Source organism: Pinus tabuliformis, chromosome 6 (genome assembly GCF_031772625.1).
Source record: "Pinus tabuliformis cultivar Carrire ecotype Pingquan chromosome 6, CPIR1, whole genome shotgun sequence".
Lineage (NCBI taxonomy): Eukaryota > Viridiplantae > Streptophyta > Pinopsida > Pinales > Pinaceae > Pinus > Pinus tabuliformis.
Window position 1 is genome coordinate 347,377,826 of NC_142292.1, and position 18,808 is coordinate 347,396,633.

At 37.4% G+C, this 18,808-nt stretch overlaps 1 protein-coding gene across 1 annotated transcript in view; it reads left to right on the plus strand.

Moving 5' to 3' along the window:
- LOC149258729 (beta-adaptin-like protein A) overlaps positions 1 to 18,808 on the plus strand; it is a 343,309-nt gene that overhangs the window by 64,074 nt on the left and 260,427 nt on the right. Inside the window, exon 3 of the mRNA XM_089416053.1 lies at positions 5,731 to 5,855. Within this exon, the coding sequence (XP_089272179.1) occupies positions 5,731 to 5,855 (125 nt within the window). The remainder of the gene's footprint in view (positions 1 to 5,730; positions 5,856 to 18,808) is intronic.

An 18,808-nucleotide genomic window follows, 5' to 3' on the forward strand; every position in this document is an offset into this window, starting at 1 on the left:
AGCACAGAGAGAGAGAGAGATAGTACGTTTACAACAGAAGTCAACACTTTGACTTATCTAGATAAGAGCATAGATCATCTCTAAGAAGATGATACATGAGATTAGTTGAAGACATGCTGCTTCAACTAATTCTCCAAGGTGACTCCTTCACCTATCGTTGCGCTGCATTTTGTCATCATGCTGCACCTCACCGCACTGCACCATGCTGCACCTCACCGCACTGCACCATGCTGCACCTCACCGCACTGCACCATGCTGCACCCATCATCACTATGCTGCATCTCATCACGCTTCATTAATCATGACTGTACCCATCACTGTACTGCATTATGTGCCATTGCTGCACCATGTTGCCATCCTGACCTATGTGTTGGTCGCACCTTGCTTGCTTGTTGTCCCTTGCTTGATTGTTGTTCCTAGCATGCTTTTTGTCCTTAGCATGCTTGTTGTTGCATGCTAGCTGTAACATTGCATGCTTGGTGTATTTGCTGCTAAGTACCATACAACTGTCCCAATGTTAGTTAGCTGTCCCTTGCATGCTGCTCTCCTTCGGAGACAGATGCTCCGGCTGTTTCGGCAGTTCCAACAGTTCCGACTTTTTCGGCTTTTTCGGCAGTTCCAACAGTTCCAACAGTTTCAGCATTTCTAGCAGTTCCAACTTTTCTGGCAGTTCCGGCTTTTTCGGCAGTTCCTGCTTTTTTGGCTTTTCTAGCAATTCCAACTTTTCCAGCAGTTCTGGCTTTTCCGGCTTTTCTGGCAGTTCCAGCTTTTCCGGCAGTTTCGGCTTTCTGCCCTCTGGATCAGGGCAATGTTATTCCTTAGAATCTCTCCTCCTACTAAAACCCAAAGGCAAGTAGAGAGAGGAAGAGATCCCAAGTGTGTTGAAATGACTTGAAGGCCACCTCTATTTATACTAAAACGTTGAGCACATGTGAGGTTTATTTGATTGCTGGCCGACCTTGATGAATTGTCTTATAACGCAAATAAATTCATAACTCCATGAATACTTATTGGAATCGGATGATCTTTAGATCAATCCTACACCTCTCGATGAGAGGGATCCAAGAAAAATATCAGCTGCCATAAATAAGATGACCCACATGGAGTTTGGCCCTAGTTGCCAATTTTAACAATGCATCTAGCCATTAATTCCTCAAATCCAGGAATTACGTTATTGTTGAGAAGAGTAGTCCTGAATATATACCATTCAGATGGTAGTCCTCCAAGAGTTATGAGTGTCATTTCACTGTCAGGAATTACTTCCCTAATAGATAGGAGATCATTCTTGATCTCCGTGATCCTTAAGAAATATGCTTGCATACTCTCATCTTTGCCCTTCTTAATTTCCTTTAGCTTATTTCTAAGAAACAAGACTTGATTTGCATCATTAACTTTAAATAAACTCACCAGTCTATCGTAGATTTCCTTGGAGGTGTTCAGCTCGGAAACATAGGCCACCAAGCGCTTGTCGATAGAGTCTCGGATGATCTTCCTTGCTTTGACTTCTCCCTTGGTCCATTTGTTCCTAGCAACAATGGATACATTTGATGGAGGCTCAACAATTCCGCTTCTCACGTGGTCCAACACTTCCTGTTCTTCTAATGTTAGATCGAGAGACATCTTCCATCCGTGATAGTTAGACTTCTCACGGAGTTTCTCTTCAGCAGGGAAGTGTGTTGAGGACCCCATGATTTCTTTCAGATAGCCTTGCCAACCTTCTCTTCGGTGATTGCTCTTGCTTGGGCTTTGTCTTCACCTCAGCTCTGATACCATGTTAAATTATGGTATGTTCTATGCTTAGAGCAATTTACTTATTTTTCTTCTTATTACCCACAGATTAGCAATCACATATACATTAAGTAAAGTGCAGATAGAACATTAAATGATCAACATAAAACAAGCCAAGACAAGAGACACAAGATGTAGCAGCTAGCCAGGGACAAACCCCAATGCGGGGAAACCCTTTGATCAAATCTTTTTTTATCTTCAATAGTTCAGCAGAGAGAAATAATACAAAATCTGAATTCTGTAATTTTATATCAGCAGCAACAAACCCTAGATCAACAAAGTCAAACTTGGTCAAACTAGTTGAAATTGACCTCTAAAATGCTTGGTCAATTTCCGGTCAACTTGTCCTCGAACAGCCTGAAGAAACAACCCTTGAACAGCCCCAAAAGTACAGTCAATTTGCAGATTTTTGAAGTCAACTTGCAGCCCTAAACTAGGGCAGTCAACATTGGTCAAACCAGAGGTCAGATCACCTCGGTTTTCATGCCAAAAATTACGGCCTGCTTAGGAGAGGCAACCACACCCAATCCGCACTTCTGGATGGTCAATGCTTGGTCAACGCTGGTCAAAGAGATGACTTGCTGCCCTAGCGTCCTTCTTTCTGCGTCTTCCTTGCCCTAGGACGTCTTCCTTTTAGCCACATGTGTGAGAGAGAGAGGCTCCTTTTATGCGTAGGAGAGAGAGAGAAGATGAGTGAATGAATTGTCCAAATGAGGAGGAGGCTCCTTGTATTTATATGCAAACGTTGAGGGTGAATAGATGTGACTGTTGGGCTTTTGAGCCTACATAAGTTTGCTGGCCGACCTTGACAATTTGTCCATAATCAAAATAAATTCATATCTCCATAAATACTTATTGGAATCGGATGATCTTTATATCAATCCTACACCTCTCGATGAGAGGAATCTAGGAAAAATATCAGAGGCCATAAATAAGGTGATCCACATGGAGTTTGGCCCTAGTTGCCAATTTTGACAGCTTTTATGCTGTAACCAACCCTCATCATTCTGTCCAATGTAGCATTTTTCTCCTCAAATTTTATCAAGAATATATACATTTCCTAGAGTCCTTATCGATCTTCCCACTAATCTTCCTGAATTAATCTTCCTTATTTCACAATCTTTAGCATGAAAAGTGAGATCATAACCTTGATTGCACATCTAGTTGACACTTAAAATATTATGTTTGAGTCCTTCAACGTACAAAACATTTTGTGCTTTAGTCCTAACATTGTCAAGGCTTACGGTACCTCTTCCAGTGATTCTTACAGATCCATTGTCTCCAAAAGACACATTTCCTCCTTTTTCTTCTTTTAGAGATCTTCGGTCATGTGTCTATAACACCCGCTATCAACAACTGACTTTGATTGTTTCGAGCATAGATAACTAATCTTCATTTTTCAGTTTGTGGTTCTTGTTTTCTCTTATAAAATCCTTCTCTTGATCTTGTAGGACAATCTTGTGCCACGTCCAAAATTGTTGCATCTATAACACTCTATACTATACTTGGATAATGGTGCAAATGAATTATGATTTCTGCTATCATCAATATCTTTGATTTTGATGTCTACGAGCTTATTTTTAGAGGTTTGATGAGAACCTATTTCATAATCATTTTTCACATAAGCTTTACAATCTCTTGCTTGATGACCAATTTTTTTGCATGAAAAACAATGACCCAAAAAATAGTTTGATACCTGGCTGAGTATGGTTGCCTTGATGGAATAGTTCTTCTGAAGTTGATCTGCTTTGGAGACTATCCAAATCTTTGTTGGTCCTTGTTCCTTATCATATTGCTGCCTGCATTGTGAATGGACCCCTTGAGAGCATCAACATAGCTTTTTGGTGTAGCAGTGTTTCCAGACTCCTGTCTCTTGTCCTTACTCTTGCTGAGATTGGAGCTTTTAGGTTTTTCTTCAACTTCCTTACCTGGTGACTTGGTGTTTGCATCTTCTTTGTATGAGGTCTCACCCATATAACCAAGACTGGTCTTGTCATATGGTGATCTTTGACTGCTGAGAATAGTATCCAGGATTTGAGAGCTTTTCATGTTTTTGTTGAGCTTATCTAGCTCTTTCCTTAATGAGACAATTTCTACTTCAAGCTTTTCACAATTTTTTTCCTTTTCTTTTAGCTAACTCCTGGGAATTTCCCCTCATTCTAAGGATGGTACCTAGTGTAAAGCGGGTGGCATAAACTTAGTGCACCTTACCTAGTAGGGACATCAAGTGAGGCCCACCAAATCAAATACATAACAAGGGTATCTAGCTCGAGGACTCAACCCTAAGACCTCCTAATTTAATTCATAATGCTCAACTAGTCGAGGTAGCTCACTAGGCTATATAGTGTCTAGGTTTGTCAATTAGGACTCATAATTAGACTCTATTGGTTACAACTCAAAAGTAGGCAGACCTTTAATTGGCTTCTTTTTGTCTCTTTTCTTATTGTTTTTTGTGTGATTATAATTAGTTTACATAAGTGAATGTTGGGATGTGCATGAAGCACTCCCTTAATTGTTGAACCATTCTCCTTCCCTAGAGACCTCAGAGACATTGCTAGATCAATTCTCTTACCCACTGAGGTCACCTAGACACTAGCGGTGGGTTACTTCTTCCCGGATGTAGCACAATGGAGGCTCTAGATCTTCCCCTAGCCCTACTTCGGGGCACCATTATATTATGAGTTTTCTTCATTTGGCCTCAAGAGTTAGGAGAGATAGATCTAGATCTAGTGGATTATGACCTAGTCCCTGATTCCTTTCTGCGGCCATCCGGAACTTGGAGTCAAGGGTTTTCCATGTTTTAGCATATAGACATTATGTTTCTACTTTATTTCTTGTTCTTTATATAGGAGACCTTTTGGTACTCTTGCTTGTATCGACATCATTGTCTCAACAGTCACATTGATCTACTTTTGTGGTGATTTGTTGGACATTAATATAAATATCTTATCTTATTTACATGTTGATCAATTTTGCAATATCATGATGAACAATATATCGTTGCGGGTGTGGAAAGAATGTTATTGGGGAAAATATTGAAAAATGTCGATGAACTTAAGGAATTAAAAAATCAGACTTCGACTATTATAGGACTTTATGTTTTATAAACTTGTGATATTTCGTTGACATATTGTGTTATTTTGAATATTTTCATACGCCTCACTTGTGATATTTCGTTGACATATTGTGTTATTTTGAATATTTTCATATGACTCAAAAAATTGCATTTTTTTGCGATGATACCATTGGGAAGGTGAAAAGCTCATGACATATTGCAAATATCCAAAAAGTCAAACTTTATAGCCAACTTCTCACACCCTTGCTGATGTTTTTGTCAACTTGTGATATTATGGAAATATATCATGATATTTTGAATATTTTTGTACCCAACAAAAAATCATCTAGAAATTTTGATTACTTTTGGTCACCAGAGGACATTGACAAAACTTCAGTTTCAATTTTCATTTGTAATTAGTCATTACATTGTGAGGCCAATAACAATTTTCTGGTAATTGAAGTCCTATATCAATTGTAGGAAACTCAAAATAACTGGCTAGATAACGCTTGGCATATTTTTTTGAAATTCTCAAGATTGTTTTGCAGTCATATTGGTCTACATGAATTCTTTCTTTGATAGTGGTCTAAGATTAGATTATTTTTGATTTGATTTTTTATTTTGAGTTGGTTGTCTTTTGTTCTAAATAATGGAAATGAGATTCCATGTTATTGCATCGTTTAAGTGACATGCATTGTTCTAGTGACCACTTTATTGAAGTTTGGTTTCTCACATGCAAATCTCTATACTGGAGTTTTAGTTGGAATTTGTTTTCATTTCTGTTGTTTGGAAGTTTGATTATTTTTTAACAATCTGCTGTTGGGGCTTTGTTCTGTTCCAAAATTTGGTAGTAATTGTTTTTTTCGGCGGATTTCGTACAATAATAGGTTGTTGCCAATTGCCTGTCGTCTCTTCAAGAAATTTTGACCTTGGAAGGAAACTCTTCTGAGGAAGCATCTAGAGAGAAGGAATTGCTTTTGAGTAAGCCAGTGATCTATGCTCTTTTGAATAGGTATGTTTCATTTTGTTGTAAAGACTGGTTTGTTTGTATCTGTATTTACATCTCTTGATTTTTCAAGAAACATGAGAATAGATGGAAGGTTTTCTTATGACACATGTATTTTCTTTTCAACACTTCTTAGTTAGCGCCCCAAGGATGCATTACTACTAATTCCTTGAATTTGGAAGACTTTTAAGTGTTTCCAAATATGCAGGAGAGTATTAGATACTCCTATGTAGTTGTAAATTGGTTTAGTGCGTGAAAAATTGCATTTAAAGTTTTTGTTAACTTAGGAGTTTATCCTGGTTACTAAGACTTATTCATATGACAATCTGTAACCATATTAGCTCTTCTAGACCTTAAATATAGGTAGTTAGTTATTCTGTGCTTTGAGATAGCTCTCATCTTATATGTACTCCTATGAATAGAATGTATGATAGAAGATAGCATAGCAATGAAGCATCTTTTTCATTTACATTCTCATTCTCACAGAGCAATATAGAGATCTTTTTGCTGTGATACAAACACTGTTTTGATCTAATGTGCTTCATGCACATTTTATACTTGTCTGCATCATTTAGGTGGAAGGTTTTCTTATGACACATGTATTTTCTTTTCAACACTTCTTAGTTAGTGCCCCAAGGATGCATTACTACCAATTCCTTAAATTTGGAAGACTTTTAAGTGTTGCCAAATATGTAGGAGAATATTAGATACTCCTATGTAGTTGTAAATTGGTTTAGTGCGTGATAAATTGCATTTTAAAGTTTCTTTTAACTTGGGAGTTTATCCTGGTTACTAAGACTTATTCATATGACAATCTGTAACCATATTAGCCCTGCTAGATCTTAAATATAGTAGTTAGTTATTCTGTGCTTTGAGATATCTCTCATCTTATATGTACTCCTATGCATAGAATGTATGATAGAAAATAGCATAGAAATGGAGCATCTTTTTCATTTACATTCTCATTCTAACAGAGCAATATAGAGATCTTTTTGCTGTGATACAAACACTGTTTTGATCTAATATGTTTCATGCACATTTTATACTTGTCTGCATCATTTCTGTTAATGCTTCTGCTCCCATAACTTGTTTTCACATTGTTTACATTTCCCTCTGATTTGTATCTTGGAATCAAATAATCTTTAACTGCTTCTCTGAACCTCCAATTGCTATTTCCTTCATCTCGAAGGTAGAACTGCTGTTCTTGTTTGTTCAATAGACAATCATGATATTGTTTATGCAATGTCATCTCTATTCCTCTGGAAAACACTTCTGATGAATCACCCAGCACTATGGTTGCTTGCTACAGTGAATCTCACCTCCAGCTATGATTTGTATCACTTAGCGATGTCTCCTTGCCAAAATTTACTAGCCTAAGGCTTACTTTGTAACTTTTCCTTGTGAGCAAGATTCTAGCTCTACGGTTTCCTTGGCAACTTCCCTTTGCCAACCATAATTCATAACTCTATGGCTATTATGATTTCTGGCAGCTTCTTGCCAAGCTCCAGTAAAAATATGCTTTTGTTGTTCCCAAGACTGTCACCAATATACTCTTAGTCCCTCTATTTGGAGACTGCTAGTTGTGTATGGCTTTACACTGCACATCTTGGCCATGCATCCTGTTTAGGCCTTCTGTCTATCATACATAAGTTTTCCTTTTCTCTTTTTTTGATGTCTCTCTTTATTTTATAAAATGTGTATGGGTGTTCATTTTTTGCTTTTACACCAATGCCTGGTTTTATTTTCTATCAAATTTTAGTATGGTCTAAACGTTGGAATGATTAGTTCCAGAAAAGCCAACAACCTCCATTGACCAGGTACTAAGCTCAACATTTTTTTAACTGAATTTTTTGTTTATTTTTCAACCATATAAATGAAAAAAACCTTCCACATAGTAATCAAATTCAACACCCTGAATTTCAAACGTCCTGGTACTCTGGTTGCCTCCTAGAGTGTATTCTCACCTCCAACCATGATTTCTATCACCTACCACTGCCTCCTTGGCAACAAAATCGCCTAGTCCTAAGGCTTACTTGACAACTTTCCTCATCAACTAAATTCTAGTGCTATGATTGCCTTGGAAAGTTGTCCTTTCCAGGCATAATTTAGAACTGTATGGCTACCCTGACAACTTTTTGCCAACGTCCAACATAAATATTCTTTTGTTATTCACCATAAAATCACCAATACACTCTTAGTCCCAATATTTGGAGACTTCTAGTTGTGTTCGGGTTTCTACTGCACATCTCTGCCATGCATCCTGTTTGGGCCTTGTGTTTGTCATACATAGGTTTTCCTTTTCTCTTTTCTCAGATTCTGTCTTCATCTTGTAACATGTGTATGGCTTTCCACTTTTTGGTTTTATACTATTGTCTGGTTTTATCTTCTATCAAATTTTATTGTTGTCTAAACTTTGGAATGACTAGTTCCAGAAAAGCCAACTACTTCCATTGATCTAGTACGAAGCTCAACATTTTACCAACTGAATTTTTGATGTAGTTTTCTATCAGATAAATTTAAAAGGCATCCACATTGTAAGAAAATTAGAGACTCTGAATTTCAAACAAAATGATCTCATCTCTGTTGGACTGCAGTTTCTGTGAATTTCTATCACTCAACTTCTGATCTTCTATGCCCTAGTGTCTGACATATCTGCTCCTATATTGTCATGGATGCTATGAATCTCACCTTTCCCAGGTCACCTTTACCTCTCATGTGCTACATCTGCCTCTCCCAGGCTGTGTCTTGCACGATTTCCTCCTCCCATGGGATTTTAGAGCAAACTGGTAGGGCGCACATTTTTTCTGTTTGATGGATTCTTCAAAAAGTATTTCTTAAATATGAAAACCTACACAGATTTATCTCTTTGTGAAATTTTCTCTATCTATCCATGCTAGGAATTCTGTTTTGTCTGCATGGATTTGGAACTAATTTGGTTCTGCTTCACAATTTCTCTCTGCTAGTGTGTTTATGCAAAATTTTAGGTTGGAGGCACAAAAATTTAGTTTCCTGCTCATGCAAACAGATCTGTTTGTGGGCATCTTCTTCACTCATGCAACTGCTCTTTCTCATGGATTTATGCTTTTAAGTGTGAACTTGTTACATCAAAGTCAAGCGTTTTTCTGCAAGGTCTGTTAGGTCATACATTTTCTCCGCAATTTGTCACTCATTTTTCTTGTTGGCATTGTCCTTTCTGATATCCTCCTACTCTCATGTGCATTTTTGTCTGAGATTTGTGCTCGTCTGGAGGGCATTACTGTGTGTTAGAGTTTCATGTTCTGATTGTATTTGCTTGTGGGTTTAAGCCTGAGACTATGGTCGTCTTCTTTTATTTATGTTCCTTCTTTGCTTCTTCTTGAAGGTTTGATTCTATGTTTGCGGGTCTTTGATCTAGATCAGAGACCTCTCATGCTTCTCTAATGCATTTGAGCCACTACTTCTTGCTAGCTTCAATGGTTGATATTTGACAATTTTCAATGGCATGTTGGGTGTGTCTCCCCTTGATGGCTCCTTTTTTATTTCCACTCTTTTCCAAAGTTGAGAAGGCTAGGATCTTTTTAAATTAAGCAAAACACCTTTTTAGCTTTTACCTTGCTTTTCACATTGATTTGCAAGTATACTCTTTTCCATCCCTCTATCTTCATGGTCTCCTCCAATGCGGTCCCCGTCCATCTCTGCTGCTTGGTCTTTGTATTTAGAGGCTTCATGATTATTATTGCTCTAATACCATGCTAAATTTCAGATATGGTTGCATACGTAAAACAATATAACACATAATATGGGGAGTATTGAAAATTTTGAATTTTGATAATTCAGAAATTTTGCCTCCATAGATGTTTCCCAGATCTCAATGCTGTGAATTTCAGCCTTAGGGCGGTTTTGAAATATTTTGTAAAACAACAGCAGAAAGAGTACAATATTTCAATCCCACTCAGTTCAAACTTCTAGGCTCTAGCAATCCATGGAGAAAAGATTCCAAAGAACTTGGATAAGTTCCAGCCCTCTACGGCAATCTATTCCACATAAACCAGATCCAAAAATGATTTTTACAACACTTATAACAACAGTACAACAGCAGGTATATCGGCAGCAAAACAACCCTTTTGATTCCTCAGTGAAAATTTAAAATCATTCAACCATTGCCATTTTTACTTGTGTCAAATCTTTAAGACATAATTATAAATAACAATACATGAAGAACATATATGGTTGAAAACCAAATCTGAAAAATACATGAGTTTTGGACAGCTGAAAACTTGATTTATATACCCAAGATGAAGTACATGTACATACCATAACCTTCTCTCAAGGCTAGTACAAGTCCACTAGCTCTCCAAAATGTAAGCTAGGGAAAACATGGAAACCCTAGCATGACAAAGCAACTCCAATATGCAAGAATCACTGCAAACATCCTCCAGTACGAGACATTGATTTAGTGAATAGTGATAAATCAAAAGCTTTCTTAATTATAGGTTATAATGGAGTCAAGTCAATCCACTTTATGAATATGGCATAGACCGAAATACACACTAAAGTGAAATAAGATATAAAAAACATAAAATAATCTAAATTCCAATTGACTTTATTAATACCCAAGTCTAGTACCTAATTTAACATTATTAAACTAATATTTACTTTAATACTTACATGTCTTTTACCAGGGCATAAGGTATTTCCTAAGTTTCTTTGTTAGGAATAGGTAAGGTGATGTAATTTATGGAAAGTTACTAGGGAAAACCTATGAAATAACTTTTAAAATCATGACGTGCTAGGTTTGTCTCTGATCCAACTAGTATTTTTTGACTAAGTATCTTCAATTTTATTTGTTGCAAACCTTTGAGAGGGAGCCTTTTTTTATTTTGTTACTTCGATTTCTAGTGCTTTTTTGTTTAGATAGGCATTCAGTTCTAGGACTTAGAGGGTGGGTGGGCCTTTCAATTGAAGTAATACAACTTTTTCTTCGATTTTGTCTTTGCTCTTTACCTCTCAACCTTTTCGTTTGGTTTTATTTAACTTAGGTGTACTTTATTGTTTTGGTGAATTGTTTATTTAGACCTTTCTAGCGACATTTGATTGGCTATTCACAGATAGGGAATCTAAATTTTATATGGATGAGATGGAAATGTAAGGGAATTTGTGGAAAGTGTTAAGTATGAATATGATATGATTACGCTATCTACCTTGATTCCTATTAGTACCTATTGGCCTAAGCTAAGGCACTTTTTTGAGGACAATTCTGCCCCACTATGGTTAAACGAGATAAAGAAGTAACATCTTCACATTGTTGTAAATGATAAAAGTTCATATCTCATAACACATTTACAAACAAGTCAAAATTATCAACTACACATGATTCATCTGATCCGTCAATTAGGACACAATTATGATCAAATTACTACTGGACTAGGGTGATGGGATTCATTCTCCAAGATCTATGCCGTAGTCCTATACCAATGGCTTTCTCAGGAGCTGGAGAGCCATCATATCAGGGGTAGAGGACATGCATGTTTCTTCCCCAACTGTCTTACGATTGTGTTCAATGGTGTTGTCATTGATGCCAACATTGATTGGTCTATGAACACTCTTAATATCCATCTATGGTTTGCATTGATTGAAAGACCCAAATGACAAGAAGCCCTGAAGAATGGAAGGAAAGCCTTAGATACAATGATTTTGATCGTGAGACCATCATTATTTGATTTTCCTTGTCACGCTGATTCCAGTGGTAGGTGGCACATCATGTGGGTCCTCTCGGTTGAGGAGATATGGCTTCTTGAAGTTGAAACCCCATTTGTGGTCAAGAAGCCCAAAAGAAATTGTTGCAAGCAACCTATTGATTGGATGGATAGTGGCATTTTAATTCAAGAAAATTAAATTAATTTAATGATGGGGTAGTCCTAATAAACTTCGCTTTTAAATGATGTCATGGTCAAGAGAAATATAGTTAATCAAATTTGAAATCTTGTTGGCCCATATAATTGTTGTTTTGGCTCCAAATTCAAAATTAAAATTGAAATTTGAGGTTGGCTTCCTCCTTTGACAAGTCAGCTGGCGTAGAAGCATCTTCAATTAGTATAAATACAATTCATTTCACACTCATCAAATCAAGCTTAACATTTTCTTTTCTCTCTGAACTGTGAGTGAGCCCAAGGTTTTCTGAGTTCGTTAAATTGATGATTATACGTTGTAGTATGAGGGCGATCGAGCTAACTAAGGAGTTTATTTTCCAAAGGCAAAAGTTGAGACAACTTAAGGCTGGGCACAAGACAAATTTGTAGCACGTTGGATTATGCATGTGGGCAACACCTAGCAATGACACGATTTCATAGTATTGACAACAGAGACAATAGTGGCATGGACAACAATATTATGGCGATGAAAATATAGTGACCAAGCAAAATTAGTGATAACAGTATTATGATAGTGATATGACAAGAGCATAGGCAATACAACAATGTTATTGACAACAGTGACAGAGCAATGTATTTGGCGTAATCTATATTCTTTTATCTTCTATCTTCAGGATGGTAGGGTGGTGCAAGGCGGAGAGTGAAGTTTCCTTCAGGTTGGAGCCTAAGAACACTTTAGGGATGTAGGCTGGTGTTGAGGTAGATTGGAGCCTCTGCAGGGTGTTGGAGCGTCCTTCTAGTTGGAGCTGGTAAATTAGGGTGTTGGAGCATCCTTTCAGTCAGAGCGGATAAAACCAGGGTGTTGGAGCATCCTTCCAATTTGAGATGGTAAACTAGGGTGTTGGAGCATCCTTTCAATTGGAGTTGATAAATCATGAGGTTGGAGCCTCCTTCTAGTTGTAGCTAGAGAATCCTGGAAGCTGGATCTTCCTATTGATGTAAACTTTAAAGACCTATATTAAGAAGCGCTTGGTCGTTTTTCCCTCGGAAGGGTTTCCACCAAAAAATCTTGTGTCTATTGTTTTTGATATTGTGCATTGTTGAATGGTGTTGTTGATTTATGTTTTGATCTGATGCTAATGATTAATCAATGCTATGAAGATGAAAAATTAACTAATTGAAGTGAAATACTGATTCACCTCCCTCACAATATTTCCAACAATTGGTATCAAAGTAGATTCCTTCAGTTGGTGCTTAACAGGTAGAAGGCAGATCTCAAAAGTGCAGAGATGGGAAAGTCAATTTCAGGGCACGAAAGAAGCACCATGCAAAAAAGCGTCACAATCAGGGCTCCGTAGTGAACATTCTTAGAGACATGAGAAGTCTTGATGTTGTGCTTTGATGATCAGAGTCTTTAAGGTAGGTTGTTGTGAGAACATGACATGCTGTCATGGTTTGTTGAGCAACAACTCTTAGGGTTTTCATATAGATGTCGACGCCATTAGGTTTTTGACAGTGAATGTGTTGAATTGTTGAGTCGGGGATTGCATTGGTGTCTTATGATTTTGTGTTTCCAAAGGTAGAAGTTGAGACTGTTTAAGGCTGGGCGTAGGACAAATTTGTGGCACATTGGTTTATGCATATGGGCAAGACCTAACAATGTGCATGGACAATAGAGAAAGTATTGACAATAGAGAAAGTAGTAGCATGGACAACAATATTATGATGATGACAATATAGTACCTAAGTAGAATTAGTGATATCAGTGGCAATTGTAGCAGTATTGTGATAGCTATATGACTAGAACATAGGTAATACAATAATGTTATTGACAATAGTGGCAGAGCAATGTATTTAGTGTAATCTATCTTATTCTTTTAACATCTATCTTCAGGGCAATAGGGTGAGGCAAGGCGGAGAATGAAGTCTCCTTTAGGTTGGAGCTTGAGAACACTGTAGGGTGGCAGGGTGGTGCTGGGGCATGTTGGAGCATCCTTCCATTTGGGGCTGGTAAATTAGGGTGTTGGTGCATCGTTTTAGTCGGAGTTGATAAAACCAGGGTGTTAAAGCATCCTTTCGGTTGGACCTGGTAAACTAGGCGGTTGGAACGTCCTTTCAGTTGGAGCTGATAAATCAAGAGGTTGGAGCCTCCTTCTAGTTGTAGACTGTAGTTGGAGAATCTTGGAAGCTAGAGCTTCCTATTGATGTATACATTAAACACTTATATTAAGAAGCATTCAGTGGTTTTTCTACCAGAAGGGTTTCCACCTAAAATATTGTGTTCACTGTCTTTGATTTTGTGCATTGTTGATTTATGTGTACATTTGATGCTTGTAAAAAATGTAAATATACATTAAATAGTAATTAATTATTTAAGAGACATGTCCCAAAGGACTTGACTACTTATGAAAGGGCACATTGCCTGGTATATAAGCAAGGCTCTCATTGTAACATTCAATCATCCTATTATTCTATCATATATATATATATATATATTATTTACTATACATTTGTGTATTCTACATTGTAAGTACAAATAAGCTACATTATTTGTTTCTTACAATGGTATTAGAGCTCTTCGACCCTCTAGCCATTCAACCACTGCACCAGAGCCACATTAAGACTACCATTACATGCTCCAGGTTCTGAAATCATGGATACATGTTTTAAAGAATTAAGTGAGCTTATAGAATCACTATGGGAAATTAGAAAGGCAATTATAAACTCTTTGGAGAATATTGAAACATTGGATTCAACACCTACAATGGAGGAGGACATTGACATGAAAGAGACTAACAATAAAGAATGCCCTAATCGGGAAAAGGATGTTGAACATGTTGAATTAGGAACTCCTCAGGGTGACATAGATGAGATCGGGTCTGAAAATATGAAGTGTGAGATCACTCTTCAGCAAAGCTAAATATGTGTCAAACTTCCAATCAGAAACATGTATCATCAACGATTAAGGCTAAACTAGATAACCGTCTAATTTCAAAGCTCGAAGCATTGGTTTCTCAAAATGAAAATCCTAATGCACTGTACAAGGAGAAATCTGATATCTCTTCATCACCTAGGTTGAACAGTTCACCATATGAATCAAGTGCTAAACAAACCTTCTCACAAGAATCACATGTTGGAATGCAATTGTAGGATCTAAATGTTGAAATGAGCATTGGAATTCCAAAAAGCACAGATTCTGATGCTAGCAGTTGGGAAAGCAGTAGAGACAAAACAACGACCAGCAAAGACTCTGAAATTAGACATAAAAGTCATAGAGATAAGAAATCGAGATGCAGAGCCTCTAAAACCAGCACAATATAAGCAAAACTGTTGATGTAACTGATAAGGAGGTAAAACAATATACAATGAATGAACAAGATGAGACTCCAGATATAGTTGTAAGGAATTATTCTGAGAAAATCAGAGAAGACATAGTCCAATGTACAAAACACAAGGGGTTTAATTGGGATGATAATGAAAACTGTAGATGAGTCAAATTTAGATAGCACAAGTAGTGAGTGAAAGTGTTGTGAAGCAACCTGATGAAATTTATTATAAAGGCCCTTTATTAAAGCCTTATATATTTTATGATATAACTCATGGGAGAGAATCTCATAGAGGTGGGTCTGTTTCATATCAAAATATTCATGAAGCACAATTTGCCATACAGTTGTATGAACATCTTCATAAATTTATAAAGTCTGCAGGCATTAAGGTTTCCGTTGGCATTATTAATCATACAAGCTACAACTAAAATGTTTGCAGTGGGAGTTTGAAAGTATTCTTAGCACTGAAGGAGGGAAATAGTTATATATTAACACAGTAGATGCTTTCCAATGTCAGGAGCGAGATGTAATCATCATGTCTTGGGTCTGAGATTCTTCCCACGGTGTGGGTTTTGTAGCTGATATTTGTCTGATGAATGTGGCCTTGACAAGAGCTCGCAGAGCACTTTGGGTTAAGGGTAGTGCAACAACACTAGAGTAGTCAAATGACTAGTCAGTGTTAAATGATGATGAATTATTAATCCGACGTCAGGGTGCATCGATAAAGATGCACGCTATTGGTGAATTCCAGGGAGAATCTACTTGTGAGATAATCACTCTGATTGAGCGAGGCAGAATTGAAACTACTCAAGGAACCATCAGAGCAAGCAATGTTGTATTCCTATTCATTCCTTTGCACGATTGTCGAGCAATATATTATAGAAAGGAGCTGAATAATTGTAAAGAGAAAAGGAAATCTGTTGACTGTAATGAAACTTGAAAGTGATGAGAAGAACAGATCACCTTGTAGACGGATCAATGCAGAAGGCGACTACTCTAATTCGTTAACAAAATATGGCTTTCCATTGTCCGATCAATCGAACCTAGGCACCATACATACATCAATATTATCTCATGAATCTGAAATGAAAAAATGGAAAAAGAGGTTGACTGAAAATTCCAGTAAACCAGGCAACAACAATTACACTTCCTATGACCACAATGTCAATCTGTCTCCCACAGAAGATGAAGACATCCAAATTTTTCTTGGCACCCAATTCCCCGAACTGTACGATCCCGAGACTAGAATTCCAAAGCAGCTGGACGAACATGCCCTAAACACAGGCTTAGTTGCTGCTCGACTAGGCTCATTTTTATCCTCTGATCTCCAAGAATGGGTCAAAAAAAAATATTGTGGTTCTCAACACGGACGACAACTCTTTCAAAGAGCTGCGATTTTTTGGAATATGGTGTTCATGGTCGACCTGTGAGAGTAGTATCGCTCCAACTCCATTCTTATTGAAACATTTTGAAGGGGATGAATCAAATTGCAAGTTAATGAAGCTGATCTCGTTCCTGCGATATCTAAGCAAGCGAGCAGTAGGGTGTGAGGTCGGTTATTCAAGAGAGACACAAACGCATGTACAGACATGATTGTATGGATTGTGGTGACTAGTGAATATAAAAAATAAATAAAACAAACTTAACACAAATAAATAAAACAACCTTAACACTTTAATTATTAAAGTAACTATATAAATTCATAATAAAACCACTTTATTAATTTATAAAGTTACTTTATAAATTTATTAGAAGGTCACTTTATTAATTTATAAATTTTTATAAAGTTATCTTGTTAAAAAGATCATATAATGATAATAATAATAATAATAATAAAATAATATTAAAAATATTTAGAAAAAATCAAAAGGAAAATGGATAACTCTAATTTCAAGATAGTGCTACTGATGAATTACACATGTTGAAGTGACGTACAAAACAAGAATAAGAGGACAAAGCATCCCTTAACGGGGTGGCAATGTAACAAATATAAATATACATTAAATAGTAATTAATTATTGAAAAGACATGTCCCAAAGGACATGACTACTTATGAAAGGGCACCTTGCCTGTTATATAAGCAAGGTCCTCATTGTAACAAAATGGTTAAGCTAAGAGGCCCATTCGAGTTTTCGACCTCACTCATTGAGAGTTTCATTATTCATTTGTCAAATGAATTCGTGGGAGTCAATAACAAAGAGCAATGAACCACTGAGGAAAGGCATACATGATTTAGAGCCATGTAAAGTTTATGAAAGTAATGTTTCAGGTACAATGCATGGTTTAAATTAATATTTTCCATAAAAACCAATACTCGAATGCAAACACGTGTCAATTTATGGGGTGAGAAACTCTATAATTCAGACACCTTGCCAATATCTCAATAGTTATGGACTGATTGCATCGTGGATTAAGCAAAATGACACAATAATCATTGTTCTTCCCTACTAGTCAACACATTGGAAACCAAGGAATGATTTTACAGGTCTGCAATTGTTGCATATTGTATTAAAGAAGTGAAAAGAATTGTGAATTCTATCATCCCCTGGTTCAGTCCATTAATTATTATAATTCGCCATTCAAAAGGTTGCTTGAGGGTGCAAATTTTTGTTTTGAAGGCAATAAGTCCTGTTACCCACCAAAAGTGGCTGACCCCACGGGAGATTTTTTCTCCTGGTCAACTCTTCTAGCCGGCTGCCAACAACCCTTGACAAACACCAAGTAGCCGATGTGATGTGCCATTCTTATCTCCGCCACTTGCATCAATTGTATGTTTCCTCACCCATTTGTCAAGAGCACATGTTGGAAGGTGGGCAATCCGACCCAAAAGGTACTTTATTCATTATGCAATCGAGTGCTTATGCTTGTTTTTCATTTGGGCATTTGGCATGGATTATGGGTGACTTGGAAGAAGGAAGGGTTTTGATCGTGGTTTTGTTCCCAGACCTTAAGTGGGGGGTTAATATTCAATCCTAGTCTAGTGGGAACTGCCCAAATGAACCATGGTTTTAGGAAGGACACTAGTTGGGAAACCTCGATTGAGATAGCGTGGTTTCATTTTCCCCACCCCATACTTATCACTTCCCTCCGTACATTACGAGCCTTATAGTCCACTTCCCATTTCCAGGTCCATTGGGATTTAGCATACCCCTCCCTTTTTTTGCATATTTGGGTCAGGCCTGGAAATTTTTCCCCGGGAGGTTTGATGCAACTAAAAGAAAAGGAAAGAGCATATCATGGCCACAAGCAAGAAACAAAAGAAAGAAAATTATAAAATGCAAAAGATGGCTGGGACATTAACATTAGCACGTGGGCAAAAGCCAAGCATGAGCTCTACCCCTTATCATTATGGCCATCACCCATTCCTTGGGGCCAATGTTGCCCTACCACATCATGGAAAAGAACCCTTGCATGTCCCAACCCCTGGTGGGCGATGAACTGCCCCACCACTAAGGGGGTAACCATTGCTACACATCATTCAAAGCATGCTCTCATTTCCTAGAGCTTTGGGCAGTAATACAAAGAAAAATCAAGAAAAAATAAAAGGCAATAAGAGGGGTGGAAAAAAAAGGCCGGGGTAACTCATGCATCCATGATTGCTCCCTCCTCACATTTGTACGCCCAAAATGTGGAGTTCCTCATCATTGCCACCCCTTTGACCATGGCATTTGGCCTTGAGACCCCTTTTTACCCTTTGTTCCATCATTATTCACATGACACCTATTGATTGAAGGATGTACCAGGGACTTGTCTTTCCCCTTAGGGGTTGGGAACACCTAATAGG